The 23,475-nt window shown below is 42.1% G+C and overlaps 1 protein-coding gene across 2 annotated transcripts in view; it reads left to right on the plus strand.

Moving 5' to 3' along the window:
* The window catches only part of PDE7B (phosphodiesterase 7B), a 164,659-nt gene that overhangs the window by 82,781 nt on the left and 58,403 nt on the right, over positions 1 to 23,475 (plus strand). Inside the window, exon 1 of one of the 2 annotated variants that reach the window (XM_042818605.1) lies at positions 65 to 311. The exons of the other annotated variant lie outside the window; for it this stretch is intronic. Within the exon in view, the coding sequence (XP_042674539.1) occupies positions 74 to 311 (238 nt within the window). The 5' untranslated portion in view covers positions 65 to 73. Of the gene's footprint in view, positions 1 to 64; positions 312 to 23,475 lie in introns of those variants that run through there. 2 annotated transcript variants of the gene reach the window in all.

The following is a 23,475-nucleotide window of genomic DNA, read 5'->3' on the forward strand; positions in this document are numbered from 1 at the left end:
CGCTCTGGATGCCGATCGCGGCTGCTCGGGCCGGGGGGTGGCTGCGGCTTCCCGGCGGGGGGCGCGGGGCAGGATGCCGGTGCTCGAGCGCTTCTTCCCCGCGGCAGAACCGGGCAGGCGGAGGAGGACGGGGGAAGAGCCGATGCCCTTTCCCATGGGCAGCTTGCCCGGTTATCAGCAAGGGACCCTGGCCTGGGACTTGCCCGAGATGATCAAGATGGTAAAGCTCGTTTGGAAATCCAAGGGCGAGCTTCGCGGGGCGAAGCACAGAGGGGTTCTGGAGAGCGAGGATGCCCTGGGCGGCTCGGCAGGTAGGTAGGCTTCCATCGGCGCGCCGCGCGGGGCCGGGGCTGCGGGGAGTCGGCCCGGCCCGGCCCGGCCCGTGGCGGAGCTGAGCCGCCGGAGAGGGGCGGGCTGGAGAGGCGCGGGCCGGGGAGCGCTGCCCGAAGGGCGTCCGGGTTTGAAAATGTGCTTTTGGCAGCTGTCGACTCTCCCCGCTCGAAAAGGCGCACACGTAGAGTTTGAGCCCGCTTGGGAGCCAGGTCCTCTCTCCTGCAATCTGTTGCCTGCTTTTACGAGCGGCGTGAGAAAAGCTCGGCGGCAAAACAGAGCGAGCGGCTCGGTGGCTTTGAGGCTGACCTCCGCCGGGCGGCCGGGCTCGGTGACGGCTCGGCTCAGCCTGTCGGCCCGCAGACTGTCGGAGAGTTCCGCGGGACGCCGGGCCGGCCCGGAGGTGCTGCAGCCGCCACGAGCCCGGGGTTTCCCCGCTGCTTTTGCTGCGACCGGCGGAGCGCGTGGCCTCGCCTCCCGCGCCGCCAAACTTCGCCCCGAACTTTGAGTGTGCGCGGCGCGTTCCACATGATCTACCCGTGCTTCCAGCGCGGCCATCTGCAGCGCGCCGTGACACCCTTATGACTTACGTGCCTTAAATCTTGCAGTAACCCTGCCCCGATCCGCTGCTGTCTTGGAGCGTGGTATGTTACCGGCTGAAGAGCACGTGCTCTTCTCTAACTCTGTAAATCTTGTATGTCAAATTTTTTCCTAACTCGGTTATGGGGTCGTATGGCACCATATCAAATGCATTATTGAAGTCCAGATTAGACTTCTTGCCTTTCTGTTACGTAGAAATCAGTTGCTATGTTAGCATGGCACTTACTTCCAATTAGCCAATCTCAGTTTTGCCTCATGCCCTGCTACGTCTTAGTTCAAAGCCTTCTACTGAAGTTGAACTCATCTGCCTACACTTGTCTCAATGCCCTGTGATGAGGCTTCTGATTCTCCTGTCACCGTATCACCTTGACGCAACAGACCACTGAAAGTCTGCAGCGTGTTTCTTCAGAACCCTGGGTTGTTATTTCTGCAGCCTGGTCACTGAACTCTTTGGTGCCTTCAGTCTTCAAAGATTATATGCTAACCTTTTCCTGCATCTTTCAGTGAGTCCTTTATCTTGCAGCATTTCCTACCAGAATAATTTAACTTCTCATGCAACGTGACCTTGCTGCTTTCAAAAGTGCTTGTGTGTATGTGTGTAACTGTACCTGAATAGCACACGTGTGTCTGTGCATCACTTTTGGATGCCCACCAGTGCGGCCCAGATGATCATTTTATGAGCATTATTTAGTGCATTTGCAGATCAACTAAGAAATGCATGTTTCCCTTCTATTTAGAAAAAGGGAAGATACGTTCTAAAAGACTCAAAGTCCAAGGAAACTGTACAACCGGCCAACCTACCATTTGAGAATCGCTTCAATTTAAAAGAATAGTAAGATTGTTGTGGATAAAGCAAGGGGAGGTCAAATGTTCAAATTGCTCTTTAAGACTTGGAGCAAATCAGCTGGGAATGTACCGTAGCCAACCGGAGTGGTTGAGGTTTGTGTGGTAAATGGTGAGGGTTCAGAGATGGACCCTAATCAAACAGAATTTGAGAAATGCTGCATTGGTTACACCTCATGTATGAGTAATAGTGGTTTTCCAGTATGCTTGTGTTAGATCTGGTGGAATTAATTTCATTAGGTAACAAATGAGATTCGCCTTCAGATTCCTGGAGGCAACTAAAAATGTGTATGAATGTACAAAGAGAGATTATTCCACTAGCAGGATATGAATAACTTGCATTTACTCAAGTGACTATTACTCGTATCCTGTGAAGGGACAGTTCTCTTCGTGGTGCCAGATCCCATTTCATAACCTCAGTTGACTTGCAGCAGCATACATCAGAGCAGATGATGACTGTAGCCCTCAACGTTTTAAATACGAATCATCAGAGAGTTTGAGTGAACCAGACCTGGGTTGCTGGTTTTTCCTCCTCAGCAACAGTCATGCTAGTAGTTTTACCTCTTGTGGTTTCAATTTAGTCACTTGAAGTACTCTGGAGTACATGGGAAAACCAGTACATGCTGAAATCCAGTGTGTTTAAGTAAGTGCAAAAGCAAAGAATGTAGAAATGGGGGAAAAGGAGAATCATTTGGAGGAATTGGTAGTGTGGGATGCTTGGTTTGATGTTCATGTTGTGGGTGTGAACGAAACACACATGTAACTTGCATCTTATAAAAAGGCACTACTTCAGTAGGAGATCAGGTTTTTTTTCAGGTGAAGCTAAAGCAAATAACTTCTGCCCAAGGTATTGCTGGTTAGGCAAATAAAGGTTGATTGTTCAGCAGTGGAGTTCAGAGCACTCTCCACATCAAGGGTTTTTTTATTTAAATTTGTAAGTGTTCATGTGATAACTCATGTTCAGTTATCACATGCTCATGAAACTATTTTGCTTACGGTAGAAGACGAGGAAATAGATATGGATTCTGGAAGGAAACTCTCAGGATTTCTGTCTTGCTTGATCATGTTATCAGAGAGTTTTCAATCTTAGCAAAGCAAATTCCCTTGTCCTAGCCTGAGTGATGGCACCCACCTTTGGGCTGGCTTTCTAGAAAGGAATAACCTTCTTAACTGTAGGTAGTGAAGGGGAAGGAGAGCTATATCTGGGTGTGATATCAGTTCTGTGGATGGTAATGTCCTGGTGACCCGTATAACTGTAAATCATACTGCATTCCTATTTCCTGAGGTGGCTTTTACAGAGCAAAGCTGTCTGTGTTCTGGGCTCTCGAATTAAAGAACTGTATCTGGATCCTTCCTCTTGTTCAAAACTTAGATTAAGACACTGAATCTCCCTGCAGAAAAGTGTTTACCGTACATGATGCAGCTTACAGTTGGAACCCAGATCTCATAGATACTGACTACCTTGGATTTCTCTCTCTCTCTCTTTTTTTTTTTTTTTTTTTTTTCCCAAAGCAGTAACATTCACATCTTGAGCCCTCTCTTACTGCTTTTTAAAGTTGATGTCAATTAAGACTGCAGACCTTTCTCCTGCTCCTGGCCTGCTGTTGCTTAGTAACTCTTTTATTTTCTTGTTTCAATCCCCAACCAAATCAGTACAAAACCTTGGTTTGGTGAGAACTCTCTTCAGCTCTGCCAAAAGCCATTTAACACATTCAGACTGGACATGCGATAGTAAGAAAGTGCAGTAATGGAACATAATTAGTTTGAAGAGCATTGGGTGGGAAATGGGTTATGATTCACTGTCGCTCTTTACAGTGTTTCAAAGATTAATTGCAAAGCTATCTGCTTGAATAAAGTGACAGCATGTGTTGATATTACTAGAATTGAATTATTGCAGTAATTCTGTATGGAAACCACGTTGATGCTTTGTAGGGAAGTGCGTTTTGCTTCTGGCCTTAACTTTATCACTTTCTCATACAGTTCAGCAGATTAAACAAACCGGATCAGGGAACAGGTACACATCTGCCTCCAAGACTCTTCCTTATGAGCATTTGCAACCTCTTAGATTTACAGCTATCATCCCAGATAGTTCCAGAGAGGCATTCTGTACTGTTCGAGTCTTGCACATGTGCAGGCAGCCAAGGCTTTCAGAGAAAGCACAGTGGTACTTAGAATTCTTGAGGTCCTCTGCGACACCGATATCTGTGGGTTTTTGAAATAGCTCTGAATGTATTTTTCCACCTATCTCAGTCTGTAGATATTTTCTCAGAAATGCAGGTTCTGATTCATGCGTGCATCACACTCATCCTTAACTGATGAGTCCCTTTGCCTTGAGGAGGAAAAACAAGCAGTACCAAACATCACTCCTATTACAGTTTGCTTCTGGAAAAATCTCCAATTATTGGTGTGTCCACTTACTTCCCCTCTTCAATCAACTGTCTCCTTTCCTACTTGAGAGTTTATTAAAACGTCTCGACATTGTCTGAGCTGTGCTGCACACCAGGCCTTGCTCCTTCAGACCTTACAGCTGTATACTGAGCAGTTCTGTGACAGACGTTGGAGAGGTCAGAGTTAAATCATCTGTGTGCGTCTTCAGTGATTGCTCAAAGCACTTCCCAAAAGTTATTCATAGGACCTCTTAGGACTCAGTTCTTCCATGATAACTGAGGAAATGCGCTTCCAACTCCTTTTTCTTTTGCAGTGAACAGCTCTTAATCATGCTCTGCTTGTTAAAATAAACTTCATGCTTCCCCTTCCCGTCATTACTTGCTGAATCATATTTAATTGTGACGTCCTGAAACTCGTGCATGTTTTTATAGTACCGTTGCAATAATTAAGAAGCATAAAATTATTAAGATCTGAATCATTTAATGCCAAATGGGGGCTAGCTAACTGCTTAGAAATCTTATCATTCTGTGTGGTTGCTGTTGAGCTTGTAGGTGCTACAGATGTAGATCCCAGCAATAAATGAAGCACAAAAGCTATCAAATGGCATTGTCTCAGCATCTGACCAGTTTATTCTGTTATTCCTTAGGTTGAAAACAACTTGCTTTGTGTCCAGCTGAGAGGTGCACAGCAGGCAGAAAGGTTTCTTGCTGATGTCTTTCTGAAGTTAGGTTTTCTTTTTTCTTTTCTTTTTTTTTTTTTTTTCTTCTTTTTCTTTTTAAAGGCTTACATTGAGTTCTTAAATCCATTACCCTTAGTAGAGACAAAGAATGTGACTTTGATAGAATCAAGGCTACCTGTGGCAACCTCGATTGCTCTCTGACTGTTGTGTTGAAACTCCAGTGCCTTAGAAGAGGAAATATGCTTTTTTGTATTCTTATGAAGAGCTGCTTAAATCAGTGGAACTGTGCATGGTGATCTCAGTAAGAACAGTGAAATGAGTTTGTATGCTGTATTGCTGTCACGCTGTGTGTACGTAGACCGTGTGATAAAATACTTAGAAGTTGGAGCACATCCATAGGTAGTCCTTGTCCAACTTAACTTTGCAGTTTAGTGACTGAACACAGGTTAGTAACATTTGTAATTTGGAGTTAAGTTTTTTCAAAATGCTTTGGTAGCTGGAGAATTTTCTTCAAAGGTCAAAAACAAAACAAGACAAAAACCTTTTGGAGACATTAAGTCATGGTCATTGTTTAAATTCTAGTCTAATTTAAGGAGCTCTTTATTTAGAGTTATCTTAAATTGCCATTTAGAATGAAATGCTGAACTGATATTAAAAGTCTTTCATTTTAATAGCAATGTAATACGTCAAAAGTAGTTGATGTTTGTCCACCAAGCTATGGATTTATTTAGGTGGTGAAAATTTTCACTGAACTATACCTCTTAGAGCCTCTTTGAGGTCTCTTTGCTACTTAATTCTTATGTAAATTTTCTGTTGTGGATTTGGCAGCATTTGGGAATATTTGGAATTAAGTGCTTGACCTGAGATAAACAGTAGAAAAGAAATAATCCAAAATTGTCAACAATTTCTGAGTAGTTTTTTGGTTTGGTCTTGTTGGCACAATTTCTGTTTGCTTTGTTGTGAATGTTGCAAAAACAAATTTTGCTTGCAGAAATACTTGGAGAAGCTCTTGGAGCAGCTGTTCAGCTATGTACAGCCACAACAGAAAGATTACAATACATAGTTAAGGCTTCGGGATAAAGTTAGCAGATAAAATGTAACTGCTCAAGTTGGATGTTGGCCAGTGTGCCCAAGGTAGTGCTGCTGGAGTGCTAGCAAAGTGACAGAGGTTTTATTGATATGTCAACTGGAAAAAAAGAAGCAGCCTGCTGGAAACTATAAACACAAATAAAGCAAATTCCAGACAGTTGTAAAATGGTGGAGAGATCTGTTGCTCCCAGCGAAGCTGTTCTAAGTATCAGGAGCCAAAGATGTGGCTTTATATATAAAAACAGTGTTTCAAAAGGAAAAGCTACTGAGCTATAATATAAACATGCAGTTGGGTTTTTTGATTTTGCATGCTTGTTTGTTTCATTAGAGTTAAAGCTGATGATTCTCTTTTATCTTTGCTAAATTAACTCTCAAGTGCTTGATATTATGTGAAGAATTAAACTGACAAATGGCTACCAATAGAAAGCAGTAGTGATATTAGCCATGCCTGGCTAGTGGGGATAATTTTTCTTATTGCTTACATGTTATGAGAGAAAGATGTAAAATGCATTGTGAGAGGCTTGGTACTGCTTCTGGGAGCAAAGCATTTTATGCAACATTTGTTATTTCGCACTCCATCATGCCTTGTGGACCATCATAGTTCTTAAAACTGTTTCTTGGAGACATGCACCCAACAACTTCCTGTAGCCCTGCTCTATGAAGTACAAGTTTGGCTCTCCCTGCAAACCAAGGAAACAGGTGCCTGTTTCAGTGTTTTCTCTACTACTGTCTGTCCCAACTCACTTCCCAGAGCTCGGCGCTCAGAATATCCTAAGCCATGTTATTTTCGCTAACTGATATTTAACAGCTATCACTTTTCTGAGGGGTGTCTTCATGAATAGGCAAGCTTGGTTGAGTTGGAGTTGTATTGTAGGAGGCTCCCCACTGTTAGCTTTAGGTTGACTGAAAAAAGCTCACCTGACCTCAGGCTGTTTCTTCACAGCAGTTATGCATCGCGTTCTGGGTGCATGCTGTAAAATATGCTGGTCCTTTTGTCTTCTCTTCGTCTGGGCTGGAAAGTGCAAATATTTAAAAGACATCCTCTTGAGACTTCCAGCTTGAAACACACCGTGGCATTTGTTAAAAAACTTCAAGTCCTCCTAACCTTTTTTGAAAAATGACTTTTAAGCCTGGTTAGTGATCGGATACATTACAGTAATTTCTGAAGTACTTTTTCTGTTTCTTGGTGCAAACTTGCAAACGCAAGACAAAAATGTCTCATCTCTTCATTTTTACCTCAGCTTGCAACATATACTTTCTTCTTCATTGCTACAGCTACAAACAAAGTCTGTATGACAGAAGGACTAAATCCTTTTTATTAACCTCCTGGATAAAGCATTCTTTCTGCTCTTCCATGGGCAGCTAGCTATGTTTTTCCCCCTCCCCTCCTTAAATCTCTGTAAGATTGTATAAGTTCTCTGTCTTGACCTGCCATCTGCTAGGAGAAGATGCTATGCTGCAAAATTCCTGATGCTGCGAAGCCAAACATAGTTGGCCTCAGGTGTATGACAAAGGAAGGTCAAATGTGACAAGGGCATAGCAGGTTCATGATAATATTAATGCTGCCACTTCTGTACATTTTTTCAGTAGCAATCAAGGGACTAAACCCTTTCACTGTTCTTTCAAAAGAATATCCTGAAATTCAGGTATCCTCCAAAGTTCTCTTAGCTTATGAAATCTTTGAAATTAGTTAGCAGGGGCTGTTAGTATTTCTCCACCCAGGGCACAGAGGACATGGTTCACATTTTACAGACACCAGAGAGGGCCTTTCCATGGAAGCCCATGATTTTGTCCTGTTTTGTGTACCAAGATCGTCATTGGCACATCAAGGTGAAACTGTGGAAAGTGTTTTCTTAAGTGTCTCTGTAAGGACAGGAGACTGGAGAAACTGCTGTAAACTTCCCCAACTTTGATCCTTCCTGAAGGGGAAGCACGTAAAGTTCTGCTTCTCTCAGGAGAGTATGAAAATCCTTTCCTGTTTCCATAGCCAGCTCTGGCTTGTATGGAGGGAATACCCTTCAAATATTGTTATCTCAGTGTTGTCCTTCTACCCCTGACCTGAGTTAAGGGCAAAATAGTATCTTTAAGGCTTATTTAAAAGATTCTCTGCGCAGGTGCAGTTAAAGGTGAAGCAGCGTCCTAGAAGGTTTTGAGAACACGTTGTGCTGAGGAAGGCAGTGTTTCATTCCCAGTTTCTTAAGCACTGTCTTGAGATTGAATGTTTTATTTTCTTCTGCTGGAATTAAAAGTCAGTCAGAGTAACACTAAACTAGGTACAGCACAGTAGTGTTTGAACATTGCTCTTGAACATTAGATTGTAAAGCAGGTTACTCTAAGTAGGAGGAATTGGTTTTAAGCTTGATGGAGCTATTAACCAAAATCATCGAAAATTAGTGCACTACACAATGTGCCAGGTAAATATTCAATTGAGAACAAGCAGAGTAATTGGAAAATGAAAGCAGAGAACATTTTGTAAATCATCCAAACTTTGACAGGTGCAGAAAACACCTTAAGTACACAGATCACTAGTCTGTTTATAATAGCTGCTGGCTAAGTTCTTATAGGAGGTGCTTCTCTGACAAGCTTTCCTTTAGTTAAGGTTAGCAGCAGTTGGTTTTGGGAGGTTATGTCTGCCTGTGTCTTTATTACCAGGAGATAATAAAGTTTCAGCGAAGCACCCAGGTGGTTATCCAAATAGCTGTGAGTCTCAAACTTTGCTTATCCAGGCCTTTTCCAAATACTTACTGTGTGCAAAACTTAAACTGGAAATCTTGCAATGATAGGCTTTCATAGGAGCTTTCTTATTTCCTGCTTCCAACTTGGGTGGATATGCTGCAGGAACAGCTGCTTTCACAGTAATTTGGCAATTGCATTTCTAATTCCGAATGGAACTGAGAAAATAAAGGGGTAGGAGAGACTGGGCTTCTGTGAAATGCCAAAAAGAGTGATTTGATCCAGCTTGGGTTTTGCATTGCAGGTTTGTGTCATTAAGAGGAGAGAGGAAAGAGGGAATTCTGTAGGTATTGTTTGCAGATTGCTTTAACTATTCAGACGATGTTCAAATGCATTAACAGCAAAAAACTGAGAAAACTGCTTGTGAGAGATGATGAACTTTATATGTACTGCACAACTGCACAACTAGTCTCTTACACTTGCTTTCTCTTCTTCCTGGAAGCTCTAGTGAGCATACATATCATGCTCTCTTTTGGGAACTAAAGCTAACTGAATAAATTAATCCTGGCAGTAGCTCAGGGCCTTTCTTGAACTCCAATTCAATCTGTGTAAAAGAGGTGTGTTGCTTTCTGTAACCACTGGAAAAGAGACTAAGCAGAGAAGAATTTACTGCACAAGGGAGGACTGCAGTCCTAAAATGGCAGAGGAGGGAGGCTTTTAGGTGAGGCAGTGTCAGCATACTCTTCTGAGTGAGGTCAGCTTGAACATCCTGCTTATAATCAGTAAACTTACAGATCTAAAGAAAGCAGAACAGTGAGGAACAGAGGGCACTTCCAGAAGACTCGCAAAGGGTAGGAGTTGAAAGGAGAAAAGAGGTATTTCTTTAGTGCTGTACCAATGTACGTAGGACGTCACACTGTAGTTTCAGTCCAAGTTTCCTTCTTGTCAGTTTGGAATAAGACAGTATTCACTGCTATATATCAGTGCTGGTACAATTTTATCCCCACTCTCTTTCTGTCAAGTGGTCCTGCCCTCTTATGGGAAACCATAACAGCAGCTGTGGATCAAGGGCATGGTGACACAGATAAGCTGGTCTTGACACAGTTGTGCATTGGCTCTCAGAGATTTTTTTTTAAGGCGCGTATTGTGAGTTGTGAATTATCTGCTTTTCCTAGCCTGGTGCATCTCAGCCAAAGTGACAGAAAATAGCAAGGATAGCAACTCAAGTGTGGGAGCTCATGTGGAAGACAAGTTGCAAACAGCACAGCTTAGTGTGGGCAGAGGAGTTACAGGACTACAGTAGCCTAGCTTCCTGAGTAATTAGAAAGTTTCAGTATGATAGCTTGTTTCTTCCTCAGTGCTAGCTAACTTACCATGGTAGAAGTGAAGGGGATGGTAGGACTTAACTGGCAGATGACATACTGTGTGCAAGGTGAAGTGCAATAAATAATATATGTAGCTTAAAACAGAAGTGTGCTTTAAGACCCTCTTTTGTCTGTGGATAAAATAAGAGAATCGGGAGGAAGGGATATTTCTGTCTTAAGTAGAATGAGATGTGTTGAGCAGCAGGTTCCCTGTGTGTGCTTCTGCCTGGCTTACCCGCTTGCTGTACTCAGGAGAAAGATGTGGCCTTTAACAAGATTTCACAGATCTTTGATAGGACCTGGCTGCTCGGTTGTTCACTGATGATTAGGTCTGAAGTACTGGTTCATTAAGATACAAGTCTGACTGTAAGTGTCTGAGAAGCCACCCAATTAATGTCAAACAAATGTTTTTGCCACTTACAGAATCCAGCATTCTGGTTTTCTGATTTGTAAGAAGATATCTGTAAAATATCATCATATAATGAAGGTGTGTAGCTATTAAATCATAATTATATTAAAAATGTGTAATTCAGAACCAAGTTATAACTTTTAACTCTGCAAACTCATTTAATTTCCCAGTGGAATAGCATTAGAATAGATCTTTCCTTCCTCCTTTGCCAGCAATGTACATCATTAAACATGTACTTAGTAGCTGGCAAAACAGACTGAAAGTTAAACTCACTTTGCTAATAATGAGCTGGAATTCTCATAATGAAAATGCAAGGTACCTTATTTAAATGTTGGCCCCTTGACAAAATCTTCAACACAAGCCTCACAAGACTGTCACTAATCTTTTTTGTAGGTGCCCTGTAGCCAAAAATGTGCTGATGTCTGGCTTTGCACAGACTGGAGACCTGGGAGATTATATGTTTTGAATAGGATCAAATGACCATAAGGGGAAAGTACACTATACTTAGCTGTCTTGTCACACAGACAGAAAAGTGTTTTGCATATGACCTCGTTAAGAGCGTGAGTTAAGAGCACCACTACAAAGTAGAGGCAGGGATACTGAAGCTACTTAGATTGTTGTTGAGAATCTGTTTTTCCTGGTCATCTGCTTACATTTTTGGTTTTTTTCTCTGTACTCTCATTTTGGCTTAGTGATTTCAAATTTCATGCTGACTCTAAATCAGATGGAAAGATGAGGGTGAGAAAATGTAAGACAACTCAATGCAGTTTCATGATCCAGTTCTCTTCCATGTTGGAAAGGCACAGCACCAGTTTGTTACAGGATTTCTTTTTCACTGTCACTGTCAAGTCCTGCTTTTTGGATTGCAGTTATTTGTTCTCCTTTCCTACTACAAAGTCTGCCCTGACATATTCCTCAGCTGCTGTGCCTTTGAGCATCTTTCCAAATTACTGTGACCAGGCTAACTACTTCACCACAAATTAGTTCTCTTCTGTTGCTGTGCACACCTCTGTCTCCAACTTAACTGACTCCCGCACTCACAGTCTTATTTGCCTCTTTTCTGTTTTAGATATCCTCTTAAATCCCCTCCTGCAGTTTCTATCTCTGCACAGAAGATTTTCACTGATCATCCTTTCAACAGAGAACTGACATCCTTTACACCACTACCACCCACCTCTTTGTTACAGACAGAATTTTATTTACTCCTCCTTTCCTTTACCGAAGGTGGCACATGGTGCTGAAGACTGTCCTGTTGGAGTCTGCAGGCAGTTAATCTCCCTCGCCAACACAGCTTTCATTGTCTTCATGTCAATGGCTGCTTGTGAATTGCCGCAGAAATATCTAGTCACTAGCTCAAGTCTATACGACTCATATTTTTGTCCAGGTATCACCCAACACCTTCTCCTAGTTAGGGCAGACTAAGCTATTGGAATGATTGTTACCAAGCAGAGACAATCATGCTACCAACCAGCAACTGTTTCAATTATGTGTCTCTGCCAGGAGGAGTGTGTTTCTGCCCTGGAGCTCCTCTTTCACCTTTGTCCCAAAGGAGAAAGTAGGTAACTAAACTTAATTTTCTGTGAAAAACTTGTTATATTATGGATCCTGAACATTGCAGCCATCAAAACCACATGGCCTGTAGGAATCAGAAGCTTTCCCAGTGAACTGTTGAGGTGCTGCCAGTGGAAGCTTTTTCAACTCATTTGTTGTTGATCAAAAGTTCTGCTCCTATTCCCAGAAACATATTTTTTTTATCACGAGAAGAGCCTCAGCCTCTTGTGAGCAAGCACAAGTAGGATACAACAGCAAGACTTTATATCTGTCCTGTGTTGATCTTTCATTTTGAGGCTGATAGAGTAACACAGAGCTGTTTCAGCTACACGCAGAGGCAGAAGTGGAAGGAGCAGAGATTGAATGATATGAAGCAGCATGATAGGAAAGAGAAAAGCGTGTAAAAACATAAATGCCAGACAGATGCTTTTTGGGGGGAGTGCAGCTGATCCATAGGAAATCAGAACAGTTGGATGTCTGTTTTAAAGTCTTTTAAAGGGGGAAATCAGCAGTGCTACCAGACTGGGTAGAGGAGAAAACAAAAATAAGCAGCACTGGGATGAGGAAAGAATGGCTTCTTATGTATTACCTATGTGGTGCTAAAGGGCATCACAAATCTACATAGCCCATTTTACTTGAGTGCTGTATAAATAAAAAAATTCTTTGGAAACAAGGCTGTATACCTCCACTCTAAGCTCTCATCCTTGAGGATGACATAAGAAAAGTTTAAGGCTTGATACAGTTGAATAGGTCTGTGGATTTTTGAAGGGGGAGGAGAGCAGTATATTCTGAATTTGTTTTGGACAAATTTATGATATGATAAATGGGGGTTGGTGGGATATGGTCAGTGTACTGGACACAACATTGCAAAAAGAGATGACATTTTGTCCTTTGGGGACAGCAGTACTGTCTTTTTAATTGGAGTGAAAAAAATTAAAACTGTTTCTACTGTTGGTTCTCTCCTGTTATTAAATGTAAAATCTGCAAACACAGAAGTTACAATGGAAACAGGGAATTGCTGGGCAAATATTTAATTTTGCTGTCTCTGTTTACAGGATGTTTTCACAAATGAAGATACACAGGGAAATTAGGGGGAAAAAAAAAAAAAAAAGAGCTGCCCACTAGCTTCTGTTCCAGAGACTGGAGAAGTTTATCTTCCTACCTACTTTGGGTGAAAAGCCATACATGATAGCATGGCCAGCTGCATGAGGCAAGAAGAAAGGAGTCAAGCTGGCTGAGCCACAGAGTGCGATTATTCTAAATCACCAGTGACAGGCCCTGAAAATGCAACCTACAAACTGTTATCAAGAGAGCTCTTTTTCAAAAGGCAACCTCTGGTGCTTGAAAAGATGGCTGGGAGAAGAGGGAGGTAGGTGGGTGACCACTGCAGTTGGTTTTCTTTGCTACTCTGCTATAAGATGCAGAGTGGGGGAGGAAACTTCTACTTCCTTTTCAGCTGCTGAAGGCATGAACTGGTTTACAGGAAAGGTGCTAGGTTTTTTGGGGGGTGGAGAACAAAGACTCTGTGTGTAACTTAATGCCTTGCTGGGGAAGTCAGCTAGCATTTACAGCTCTTAGATGCCAGTGTGCAACAGATCAGAAATGCTTGGAGCGTCTGCCATCAAATACACACAAACCACTTTAAGGAAGCATGAATTATGGATGAGGCACTCAAGAGCTGCTCAGGGCTAGCAGTGTTGACATGTCACAGGTGATCAGTGCATCGGTGGTCTGGTGGAGCTTTTTTGCCATGTGGCAAGGGCTTATGTCTCCTGGGCTGCAGGAAGACAGAAAGATTGAAAGCAGACCTGCAGCTCTGGCTCGAGCTGCACAGCGCATCTAGGATAGGTTGCATAGGGCTGATCAGGGCTGCAAACAGGGAATCAAAAGGATCAGTCTTCTCTCCATGGCAATGCAGATTTCTTTGTACAACTGAGTTAAGCAACTTCGGGCAGGAGAGATTTTGAGCTGTGGCAGCACGCCAGGAGCTAATAAGAACTTGAACTAGGGCCCAAGCCTTAAATGCACTTTATTTGGGCTCAGGGTGGCAGCTGTTCTTAGTGCTATAATTCAACAAGAAAAAGCTTATAATCTTGTCTCCAAGTTTCCAGCTTTGAAACTCAGAGAGACTTCATCCTAATGAAAAGATAAGGTGGAGGCTATCTCCCTTCATTCTCAACTGCCATCAGTGTGCTCCCTGAGGTCTACTAGTGAGGCAAAAACAGTTTGGCCCATCATGTCCTATGAAGTTCCCTTCTATAACCATCCCAGGGAATGTGGGTACAGATGCACAATGACTTTGGAAACCACCATCTTTGTTTCAAGTTACTGCCCCACAAGTTCATTAGCCTGGCTAAAATGTTTGTTTTGTTTTGTGTTGAGGGAGACATTCCCCTAACGTACCAGAGCTGTAGGGATGAGGCCTTCTACAGAACAGCAGGTATGTCGTAAAGCAGTAAGCACTTTGAGTGCAATCACCTCGTCTTCTTCTGCCCTCAGAAGACAGCTTTGTACTCCCAGTTTGGTGACTGCCTTCTTGCTATTGAAAGCAATGGCCTGTTAGAAAGAATGCTACAGGCATGACTGTAGTCACAGAACACATTGGGCCTCGTATTTTGTAGCTGCCTCAACCCAGAAACCTCAGTTTCCCAGATTGGCAAGTCGAACAGAAGGGAACGTTCACCATCTGACCCCATTTTGGCTGCTTGAGGCCCAGTAAATCTTAAAGTAAAGCCAAACTTGTGGTTGCGAATCACTCAGCTGAAGCTCTGATCCTTCCTTTTAAAGACTTAATTTACTGATTTATAGCAGTAAAGCAAATAGCTTTCATTTATCTATTTTTAATTTTCCTTTTCAAACTTTTGAAACAAGGAAGAGTAAAATGACAGTTGACCAGAAGTTGAGTTCTCAGATAATACAGTGCAAAAATCAGCTTTGACTTGTTAGTGAAGGAATTAATGATAGGCACAAATTTATATGTATGTCTTATTCAATTAACAGAATACTTAAAATACCTCTAGCCTGCTGTTCTGGAATCAGTGATGTTACTAGAGATGCTCATTATTCTAGAAGACAAGTTCAGAAAAAAATGATCAGAGTTTAAGATAATTGTTCCCTTTCTGTTTATCCTGATGATAATTAAAATCTTTGAAAGCTTTCTCCTTTTTAGCACTCCATCCAGGAAGGCCCACTCCGCTCCACTTGTGCTTGCAAATGAGGCACAGAGAGGAGCAGAGCCTGCTGGGGCCTCTTGGAGTTTCATGAGGAAACAAGGCATGATTAGAAAGTGGAAAAAGGAGAGACTGGGAACTTTTATGTGTCAGGGAAAAGAGATGAGAGTTTTAGAAACTGTATGCAGAACAAAAAGAAAGGTTTAAACTTTTGAACATCTAGCTTCTGTTCTTAGGCACGATAGAAAGAGGAACTAATTGAGCAATATAACTTCTTATTGGAGGTGGCTTTGGCAAGATTAGTTATAAAAGATTACAAACAAAACAATGAGGGTTTTTTTTCCTCTGTGGGGAAGGGATGTAAAGAAATATGAAATAGGCATTATAATACAGACACAAGCATTTGAAATGCACATATATATAATGTCCTCTTCTGTACCTTTTACCTTCTTTCTGACTTGTGAGCTCATAAAACTTGTCCACAAGTGCGGTGAAGAAGGAAGGAAAACCTCAGCACTTAGGGCAGCCAAGAACTTCACTGTGACTTCTGTGTCAGCGTTTTTTTGGGTATTTTAAATCAGTGGGGTCTTGTTCCTGAAATGTTGATAAATTGTGTCAGGCAGAAAATCTGAATCAATGATAATCTTATAGCTAAGGATAATATCTAGAGTAAATAGTGCTCCTCATCCCATACAGTTCATATTGCTGTAAAACCTAATTGTGGATACTGTTTTGTTGCACAAGCCATATACCCATGCCCTGCTGTGCCAGCCACTGCGCAGGTGGAAATTTAAAAAATAAAAATAATAAAAAATAAAAAAGTTTTAGGTTCCAGAAAACTGAGAAGAAAATCTAAATAAACAAATGTAATCAATGGATGTGTTTCGGACTGTTTCCAAATAACAGCCATGATTTGTAACAGTAACTGCCCTTCTCAGCAGCAAGTAGTTGTAGAACTGGACTGCCACAAATATCCTGCTCTGTTCCTGTACAAGAACATAAATCAACAACTATTAATAATAAGAAGAAAGTTTTACTAACTGCTGGAAAAATTATTTCTTTCAAAATTTTGCAGTAAAATTAAAATGACTTAATTCCCAAACTTTCTTTCAAAAAAGGCATTTTTTCAAGCTATTGGAAGTTGGCCACTATGTGTGTCTGTAACACATTAGGCACTGTTTTTCAAAACACCTTGTGGACTGTTAATTGGGGTTTACATAATACCGCAAAATTGCAGACATTCCTCTGAAATAAATAGGAATGAAAACTGCTTTTCTGGGATAGGAGAAAAAGGAATTTTTTATTTTTAACAAAAAGCCCAAACAAAAATCCTTTGTTTGAATATGTCATAATAATTGTTTGTTTTTGTTTCCTGAAGAAATTAGAATCATTTGAGGAAAACTTTCTAAGCAATTTTGAGTTGCACAAGTTCAAGGGGGCCTTGTACATACAGTACTACTGTTCAGGCCAAGAGGTAAACAATTATGAAATGCTTTTGAAATGCAGAGTTGGTGAGGCTTTTCAAGGTTATGTATTTTGTCACTGAACATAACAGTAAGTTGCTGAGAGCAGGCGTGATTTAAAAAGTTATGAAATCTGATAGCTCACGGTCTAGATTCCAAGTTGTAACACTCTGTTGTAAATCTGACTTACCCTATAGGGACTGGTGCAGGATGAACTTATTATTTATTTATTTTGAAATTAGAGCAACGCGCTTGCTTGGTCAAAATTCAGACCTTAGTCTGCTGTTCACCTGGTGAGTTTATGTGTATCTAAGGTGCGTCCCCCTGGCTGATTTAAGGCTGTTCTGGGTTTGGGCCTGCAGGTCATTTAGGGTAGAAATGGTTAGAAACATGGCTGGCACAGAAAAGCATTAGGTTCCATTTTTTCCTTCTGTCCCTTCTAACCATTGATCACTCTTAGCTGTGAATCCTTTTAATGGCCCCAAATTTTCAAAATGTAAGCCCAAGCAAGCTGGTTTTGTTGTTTCCTAAGTGTCAAGCAACTTGGTGTGACAGGACAGCAGTAGTGATTCTTAGGTAGGAAAAAGCTAGTATTAAAACATTGCTGGAGAGAAAGAAATGAACTCGAATAATGCTCTCTACTAAAGTTCCACCCAAAAAGCCGCTCGCAGCCTTTAAACTCTGTTTTGAGCCCACCAAGCAATCCAGGTGGGGTCTTTGCAGTAGTCTAGTTCCTTTTGTTTCCTCTCATCTTCACCATCCTGCTTTGAACTTGGTCTGTTCAGAGCCTCCTGTGTCTCCTTTGTTTTTTTTGCAAGCCATATCAGTGATGTCACTTGCTGGCTACATGAGAGAATCATAGAATCATAGAATCACCAAGGTTGGAAAATACCCATGGGATCACCCAGTCCAACCATCCACTCATCACCGAGAGAGTGAGTCCTATCCAATGAACTTGCTTTCCTGAAATTCTGAAAATGTGTTTGTAGCATCTTATGATGCTTTGGTGATGTATTCAGCCTGAAAGCCCCAGTATTTATTTCCAAATCTGCTTCACTTGACTGTGTGATTTTGTGTTAAATAAAGAAAGGGAAGTTTGTAGGCAAGCAGACTCTAACAGACTTGGAAATATGAGTTGCATTTACAAAGAAGAACAGTCTCTTATGGTAAGAAGTGTGGAACAGCAAGTAATGTTCAAGCTCGGAGAACAGAGAAGTGTAGGGGAAATAATTTTTCGCTTTGATTGTCAGGATTGACAGTACTTTGCTTTATATCTAATAAATACCTGATGCTTCTTGTGAAGCCTTGGTATTTCAGGTTTTTGTAAAGAAGGCTTTAAATGAAAAGTACACATCCTTCAAGTTAATCAATTACACACCAAAATAAGGAGAGAAAATTACCTTTTGTTATATCTGAAGCACAGGAGGAGGCGACAAGGACAGATTAGCAGAGTTTTGTTCAGCAGTGCCTGTGTATGAAATAAACAGTTTTTGACAGGAAGATTACAAAAACTGAAATCAGTGAGAGAACCTGTTGCTAAATGATAAGCGTGATTTTTTTTTTTTTTTTTTTTTGTTTACCTACCATTTTCCTTCCACTTAAATGGAGATACATTCCAGGATTGCAGAGATTTTAATTGTCTATGATTTTGAAAATTTTTCACCTGCGCAGTAAGTGTATGTTTTATTTAGCCTGAATGGAGAATGCAGATGATAAATGTGCTGAATATCCAAGCATCCCACGCCCTCTCGCAGGACACCTGAGATTGCACTTTATCACTGCTGCTGTGCTGTGGGGCTCATGCACAAAGAAGGCAGGCAACACAAAGCAGGTACAAGAGTGTCCAATGCTGTGCTTTCTTAACCTTGTACACCTCGCTTGATAAGGGAGACAGGTGGACAAAGGAAATGCAGAAGGCCAGAAGTGGTTGAGAGGAAAAATTCCTCTTATTGTGAGGTTTTCTCACTGAGCTACTGAACTTCTTTAAAAAAAAAAGAAGAGAGGGTTCACAGATATCTACAAAGCATAGCATTTACTTTAGGTTAAAAATAAGAATAGTAAAAAACATCTCCCCAGAAAAGCACAGCACACACCTATCCCTGCAGCAGATGAAAAACTAATGATCCTCTCCATAGAGAGGTTGAGTTCTTGTAAGTTAAGATGGAAATCACAGAAAATAGTCATATAAGAACTTAAGCTTTTCTTTCTTACAGTTATGTCTTATTTTCTGTCATCCTGGTATGACAGTATTAAGAATTAAATATGTAATAAAAATACTTAGGATATAATGTAGTTTTTATTCATTCACTTATTCTTTCCATAGAAATGTATCTGTGCAGAATTACAGATAGCGCAGATGATAACAATTGTAATTAACTAGAGATTATGCAAGTATAATGCCAAGTATATCATCACCTTTTTTGAAACTACTACTTCTATTGATTCATCTTAGAATGCCAGAAAAAAATCTGGAAAAGCAGAGCCAACATAATTGTTTGTTATCCATATTTGCAACATTTTTATTACAATGCAGTTTCCTGTTGCAGATGCACCCATGGTTCAGAAATACTGTGATATTGTGTTTCTTATTTCAGATTCAGTTCTTAGAAATTGCAGGAGGGACCCCACCAAGCAGATAAACCACATTGAGAATAGTGTCTTCTGAAGCATGGAAGAAGGTCTTTTTTTGTAGCTTTTTTTGCTAGTGGTTTGCTAGTGGTTTACTCACCTATCTCAAAGGGGGCGACGAATTGTAGTGCAAGAGCTAGCAGGGCTTATCGAAAGAGCTTTAAACTAGCTACAACAGGAGAATGGGACAAAACAGACCTCACATGAGATAAGCCCAGGGGAATGGTTCTTGAGCTGGGGTTGAGGCAGATGACTTGGCTGAAGTGAGTCTACACTAATGCATGCAGCATGGGCAACAAGCAGGAGGAGTTAGAAGCGATTGTGTGGCAGGCTATGACCTAGTTGCCATTACTGAAACATGGTGGGACCATTCCCATGACTGGAGTGCTGTGGTGGATGGCTGCAAGCCATCAGAAGGGATAGATGAGGAAGGAAAGGTGGTAGTGTGGACCTTTATATTAAAGACTGATGTTAAAGAGCATGGGGTTGGGAATGATAAAGTTGAGTGTCTGTGGGTGAGGATCAGGGGGAAGGTCTGTAGGGGCGACATCTTGGTTAGGGTCTGTTATAGACCACCTAATCAGGATGAAGAAATGGATGAGGCGTTCTATGAGCAGTTTACAGAAGTCGTGCAATCACCAGCACTTGTTCTTGTGGGAAACTTCAATTTCCCTGATATATATGTTGGAAACATAATACAGTGCAGAGGAAGCAGTCCAAGAGGTTTCTAGAGTGTGTGGAAGATAGCTTCCTTATGCAGCTGGTAGGAGAGCCTACCAGGGGTGATGCTCTGCTAGACATGCTCTTCACTAACAGAGGAGGACTGGTGGGAGATGTGAAGTTTGGGAACTGTCTTGGGCAGAGCAACCATGAAACTGCAGAATTCTCTATTCTTGGAAATGTTAGAAGGGTGACTAGCAAAACTGCTATCTAGAACTTCAAGAGGGCAGACTTTGACCTGTTCAGGACTCTTGTAGCATGGGTTCCTTGGGAGTTGCTTCTTAAGGGTAAAGAGGTCCAGGAAGCCTGGATGCTCCTCAAGATGGAAATTGTAAAGGTCAAGAACAGGCTGTCCCCGAATGCCATAAGGTGAGTCGTAGGGGAAGAAGATGTGTGGATGAGCCGGGAACTACTGTTGAGACTCCGGAAGAAAAAGAAAGTCTATGTCCTCTGGAAGAAGGGACAAGCTACTTCGGGAGATTACAAGAAAGTTGCTAAGGTATGCAGGGAGGAAGTTAGGAGGGCAAAAGCCCAACTTGAACTCAGATTGGCCACTGCAGTAAAAGAGAATAAGCCTTTTATAAATATATCAGTGATAAAAGAAGAACCAGGGAGAATTTTTATCCTTTACTTGATGCAGCAGGGAATGTGACCACTGAGGATAAGGAGAAGGCTGAGGTCCTCAACACCGCCTTTACATCTGCCTTTAATAGGCAGATCAGTTATACTCAGGGCACTTTACGCCTGGAAGCCTGGAATGCTGTGCAGAATACACCCCCAGTGATTCAGTTGGAGACAGTTAGAGAGCTCCTCCTCCATCTGGACTGTCACAAGTCCATGGGACCAGACAGACTTCATCCTAGGGTGCTGAGGGAGCTGGCAGGGTGATTGCCGAGCCACTCTTGGCCGTCTACCAGTGCTCCTGGTTATCTGGAGAGATCCCAGAGGATTGGAGGCTTGCAGATACAAGAAGGGCCATAAGGAGGATCCGGGGATCTACAGGCCTCTCAGCCTGACCTCAGTACCAGGAAAAGTTATGGAGCAAATCATCTTTGGTAAGATCACATGCATATGCATGGCATCCAGGGGATCAGGCCCAGCCAGCATGGGTTCATGAAAGGCAGGTCGTGCTTGACCAACCTCATCTCCTTCTACAACTGGGTGACCAGCCTGGTAGACAAAGGAAAGGCTGTTGATGTAGTCTACCTAGACTTCAGCAAAGCTTTTGGCACGGTCTCTCACAGTATTCTTCTGGGGAAACTGGCTGCCCGTGGCCTGAACAGGTATACTCTTCTTTGATAAGGAACTGACTAGAGGGCTGTGCCCAATGGTGACCCATTGCAAGCGGTGTCCCCCAGGGCTCGGTACTGGGGCCCATTTTGTTTAATATCTTTATTGACAGCCTAGATGGAGGGATTGAGTGCACCTTCAGTAAGTTTGCAGATGACACCAAGCTGGGAGGTGGTGTCAATCTGCCTGAGGGAAGGGAGGCCCTTCAGAGGGATCTTGATAAGCTGGATCACTGGGCTAAGGTGAATGGGATGAAGTTCAACAATGCCAAGAGCCAAGTCCTGCACTTTGGCCACAACAACCCCATTCAGTGTTATAGGCTTGGGGATGAGTGCCTGGATGACTGTGAAGAGGAAAGGGACCTGGGGTGTTGGTTGATGCTTGGCTGAACATGAGCTGACAGTGTGCCCAGGTGGCCAAGAGGGCCAACGGCATCCTGGCCTGCATTAGAAATTGTGTGGCCAGCAGGAGCAGGGAGGTGATCATCCCTCTGTACTCAGCACTGGTGAGACTGCACCTTGAGCACTGTGTTTTGGGCCCCTCACTACAAAAAATACATTGAGATCCTGGAGCGTGTCCAGAGAAGGGCAACGAAACCGGTGAGGGGTCTGGAGCACAAGTCTTATGAAGAGCGGCTGAGGGAGCTGGGATTGTTCAGTCTGGAGAAGAGGAGGCTCAGGGGAGACCTCATGGCACTCTACAACTTCCTGAAGGAGGTTGTGATGAGGAGGGGTTTGGCCTCTTCTCCCAGGCAACAAACAGGACCTGAGGAAATGGCTGCAGGTTGTGCCAGAGGAGGTTTAGGTTAGACATAAGGAAGAACTTTTTCTCTCAGAGAGTGGTCAGGCACTGGAATGGCTGCCCGGGGAGGTGGTTGAGTCGCCATCCCTGGCAGTGTTCAACAGGCGTCTGGATGAGGAGCTACAAGATATGGTTTAGAGGCTTGTGGTAGTAATGGTAATGGGAGGACGGTTGGACTAAATGATCTTGCAGGTCATTTGCAACCTTGTGATTCTATGACTTATTTTCTCTATAGTTTCTGGGTTTGATCCACAATGCATGCTAACACAAAAGAAGTCCTCTGACGGCTGTTGAGAATACAGGGCCTGTTTGTGTGGTCCTGGTTCCTGGCTAGACTCGGATGAAAAAAAAGTAGTCTGCCTTAGTTATCCAGTTATATTTGGAATAATCACAGCCATAGATGTTAATTTGTGTGCTTGTAAAGAAATGTCTTAAAGTAATTATACTGCTGTGCTAAAGATTGTAAACATGTATAATTTATCAGGCCATTAAAGTTCTTTACCTAAAAAGCAGTGGAAGCTGAACAAAAGTGCTGTGAGATAGAGTACTCTCTCAGTATTTGCCAGCTTGTGATTTATTTTTCTTTGTGACTCTACCAAGAACAAAAATGTTGCCTTTCCATTAAAGAACCAAAAAGCGAGAAATTAAAGCACACCCAAATCTATAAAATGACACTGTTCATTCTAACACTGATTCAATTATACAAGCAGAACTTCATATTTGTAAATGAAAACACATTGAACACCACGCAGCCATCTGTAGGGGAAGTGCTAAGTCACGATCTCAAACAGTGATTGAGCACCTGGTAGGATGGCAGGGCTAACCCAGAGGAGCTCAGGTGTATGCAATGCTCCTGAACGACCGGTAGAGGTGGAGCTAGGATCCACCTGTTCCAGACCTCGTAAGGATTGGCTTTGGCAAGGGTACTTCTTTGGAGATCCCTGCCTACGAGCAGCTTTTCAAAGGTAAGTAGTTTTTCTTCCTCTTTTTTTCCACAGCTGTTGTATTTGAGATTGTTTTCATTTGCTATAGTTTAGGATTGTGCCACTCAGTTATTATTTCTGCACTTTCTGTTGCATTATACCATCATAATATTCTTCAGTTAGCTTTGTTATGCTGACTCAAATCACTCCTTTTCCATCCCTGACTATGTTTTAAAGATTCTTTTTGTTCCCCTATTGTTGAAAGTTCTCAGCTTTTCATGTTGCATAAGGCTTCTGTGCAAGTGCTGTGAAGGAGTATTACAAAACTCGCAAGAGTGTTGATTTTAGCATTAACATTGCGAAAATAAATTGGGAAAGACAACAAGAACCTTTATATTAGTAGCTTTCATTCATTTCAGACAGCAATGATTAATAGATTTAGGCTAGCTGACAAAGGATAGTTTCCTGTTTGGTAATGAGTTTGTATAGCCTGAAAGCATCTTGCAAACTGCTGTTCAAGAATGTATGAGAGTGTAGTTAATGAACTGCAGTAA

Source organism: Centrocercus urophasianus, unplaced genomic scaffold (assembly GCF_019232065.1).
Source record: "Centrocercus urophasianus isolate 14NV4802_14NV808 unplaced genomic scaffold, USGS_Curo_1.0 seq_10, whole genome shotgun sequence".
NCBI classification, from domain to species: Eukaryota; Metazoa; Chordata; class Aves; order Galliformes; family Phasianidae; genus Centrocercus; species Centrocercus urophasianus.